Source organism: Diabrotica virgifera, chromosome 1, assembly GCF_917563875.1.
Source record: "Diabrotica virgifera virgifera chromosome 1, PGI_DIABVI_V3a".
Lineage (NCBI taxonomy): Eukaryota > Metazoa > Arthropoda > Insecta > Coleoptera > Chrysomelidae > Diabrotica > Diabrotica virgifera.
In genome coordinates, this window is record NC_065443.1 from 294,208,048 (window position 1) to 294,211,070 (window position 3,023).

General features: G+C 32.7%; 1 protein-coding gene across 1 annotated transcript; it reads right to left on the minus strand.

Annotated features, from left to right (window-relative positions):
• Positions 1-1,147: 1,147 nt before the first annotated feature.
• On the minus strand, positions 1,148-2,669 carry LOC126885441 (THAP domain-containing protein 2-like). The gene is made up of 2 exons (XM_050652014.1): positions 2,499-2,669; positions 1,148-1,599 (listed from the first exon to the last, which is right to left on the minus strand). Exon 2 carries the CDS (start codon positions 1,597-1,599, stop codon positions 1,279-1,281), a length of 321 nt encoding a protein of 106 aa, XP_050507971.1. The 5' UTR covers positions 2,499-2,669; the 3' UTR covers positions 1,148-1,278.
• Positions 2,670-3,023: the final 354 nt, after the last annotated feature.

Consider the following 3,023-nt stretch of genomic DNA (forward strand, 5'->3'; position numbering starts at 1 on the left):
CAAGCACCTCTATTGGTTTCGAAACTTATTAGTCTTTCATCAGTAGGCACATATCCTGCTCTCTCTGACCCAACCAGGACAAACCACTGCGTGCAATCACAGATTGCAACGAACGAAATTGCAGGGATACCCTAGCGGCAACTGCTAGCAAAAGACTAAGTTTTCAATCTAATAGCACATAAAGTAACACTAAAAATATGACTCTATATCCCACCAGCTTGAAAACAATGGGAACCTTCTCTGGCTACACCTCCGAGGTTTCAAAAAGTTGCAAGCCATAACGGATGTCGAGACTAAAGAAGATGAGGGAATTTTACAATTTATAATTCACCTCCCATCTACTCAGCGCAGTAAAGTTCCAACGAGAGTGGTTCCCTTCGTACTCCAATCAGAGTAAACGTGTAAATCACAAATAAATAACTATTTTCAAATTCGTTGCAACACGAAACTACAGCCGCATCATTATTCCAGTTCAATCAGAGAGTGCAACAAGCACCTCTACCGGTTTCGAGTAGTGAGATTAATAAGTTTCGAAACCGGTAGAGGTGCTTGCTACACTCTCTGTTTGAACTAGAATATAATGCGGCTGTAGTTTCGTGTTGCAACGAAATTGAAAATGGTTAAGTTGTGCTCACTACCATAGCCACCTTTACTTTACAAGCCATGAAGAGAAAAAGGCAACATTGCAATTGATGACGTGCGTAGTCCGATTTTCGGACTACCGCTTTTGAAAACACAATTTTAAAGTAGAAATTCTGGTAAAATTTATAGTATTTTTTGAGTCGAACAAGAAAATATTATTAATTAGAAGTTTGTACAAAATAAAATTAAAATTACTTCCTTGTAAGTAACGTTTATTATACAAAAAAAACCAATAACAAGAATATACATGGGATTAATTTTTTTCGAATCCTAAGAAAACTAATGAGTATTTTTCAAAAATTTAAACGCAGAATGAAAGATTACGTTAGGACCGAGGGCCGAAAGTCCCTGAAAATTTCTATGTTTATTTTAATAAGTTACAGGGGCGAAAAATTAAGAAAATTTAGTGTGCTTTTTAGTTTCAAATATGTCATTCAAAAACAACCTTTCATTCATTCTAGGGGACTTTCGGCCCTCGGTAATAAAGTAATTTTTCATTCAGCGTTTAAATTTTTCAAAAATACTTATTAGTTTTCTCAGAATTCGAAAAAAATGATTGCATTTAAAATACACTGAAAATTTTGACAGGCGTCAAAATTTTGCATTTTGTTCCTTTCCCTTTAAAGTTTTTCGCACTTATTTAGAAACATCCTGAATTGGAAAAATGCGAGGAACTGCAGAAGGTTTTAACTTAGGATTCGTTAATTTCTCTACATGTTTGTTGCCTTCCTTATCTACCCATTCTCTAACTCTCTCGATGTCATCAGAATAAAAATGTTTGGCACATACTACCGCTGATGTTCCAATAACAAAATTTTTCCTGTGGATACACTGTAACCAAAGTTCTCGCAGCTTTGGATCCTTTGGAAATAAAAAAGTGCTTTCTGGTTGTTCATTCTTTTTAAGACTGCTATCGTAATTGCTTTTGCACTCTGGCACACAGCAACGGCTTGGCATCTACAAAAACAAAAATTATAAGTAGGTATGCCGTATGTAAAATACCAAACTTAAAGAAATTTATATAAACTTGCGTGCATAGAAATCAGCCCACTCAAAAATTTGGTCATTTTTGATGTCTCGTATTTCCCGAACCTGTTGGCCGATTTAAATTGATTTTTTAATATGTTATAGCCTGATTCTTTAACAATACCCCTGTAATAATATTGTTGCTAAATAAGTAAATTTTCATTGTATATATACCGGGTGTACGAATTAAACTGTCTTTTTTTTCTCAAAGTTCGCATCACCCTATGGAATATTCATTCTAAGGGACTTTCGGCCCTCGGTGATAAAGTAATCTTTCATTCTGCGTTTAAATTTTTCAAAAATACTTATTAGATTTTTCAAGATTCGAAAAAAATGATTACATTTAAAATACATTGAAAATTTTGACAGGGTTTAAAATTTTGCATTTTGTTACTTTCCCTTTAAAGTTTGTCGCACTTATTTAGAAACACCCTGTATTGATAAAAGACATATTATCTAGTTGTTAAAGTAGCTAACTTTTTTTTATTATCCAACATAAGCGAATGAATAAAAAACAGAATGTTAAGAAAACCTGAGGCTATAGTTGAGTTTTAATTTCACTATTTTATAAATGCCCGTTATACAATAAAAAATTAACTGCTTAGCAACAATATTATTACAGCGGTATTCTTAAAGAATCAGGCTATAACATATTAAAAAAATCACTTGAATCGGCCAACAGGTTTAGTAAATATAAGACATCAAAAATGACAAAAATTTTAAATGGACGCATTTCTATATGCACGTAAGTTTATATAAAAATATATTATACTATAAAATATATTATATAAAAATATATTATATTGAACTAAAATCATCTTAATACATACCTTTTAATATTCTTTATAATTTGGAGCACGAAATATTGTAAAATGTTTGAGTTTTTCTGTAAATACAGTGAATATTATTTAAAAACATTTAAAAATAAATGAGAACTGTCAGAATTAACCGGTCTACGCTTAGATGTTGCCAAGTTTCAACTTCATGGCTTGTAAAGTAAAGGTGGCTATGTCACTACGGAGAGCAATGGATTGTATCCTCGCTCCGACCCTTGCTCCCTGGTGTTTATATTCGTTATATTCGTGAATTGTCGCATTTAAAATAATGTATTTATTTTACATAGCGATCGATAATATAGTTTCAATCGCTATGTAAAATAAATACATTATTTTAAATGCGATAATTCACGAATATAAATACCAGGGAGCAAGAGTCGGAGCGAGGATACAATCCATGGCTCTCCGTAGTGAGCAAACTTAACTTACGTGAATTATAAATTGTAAAATTCCCTCATCTTCTTTAGTCTCAGCATCCGTTATGGCTTGCAAATTTTAGAAGCCTCGGAGGTGTAACCA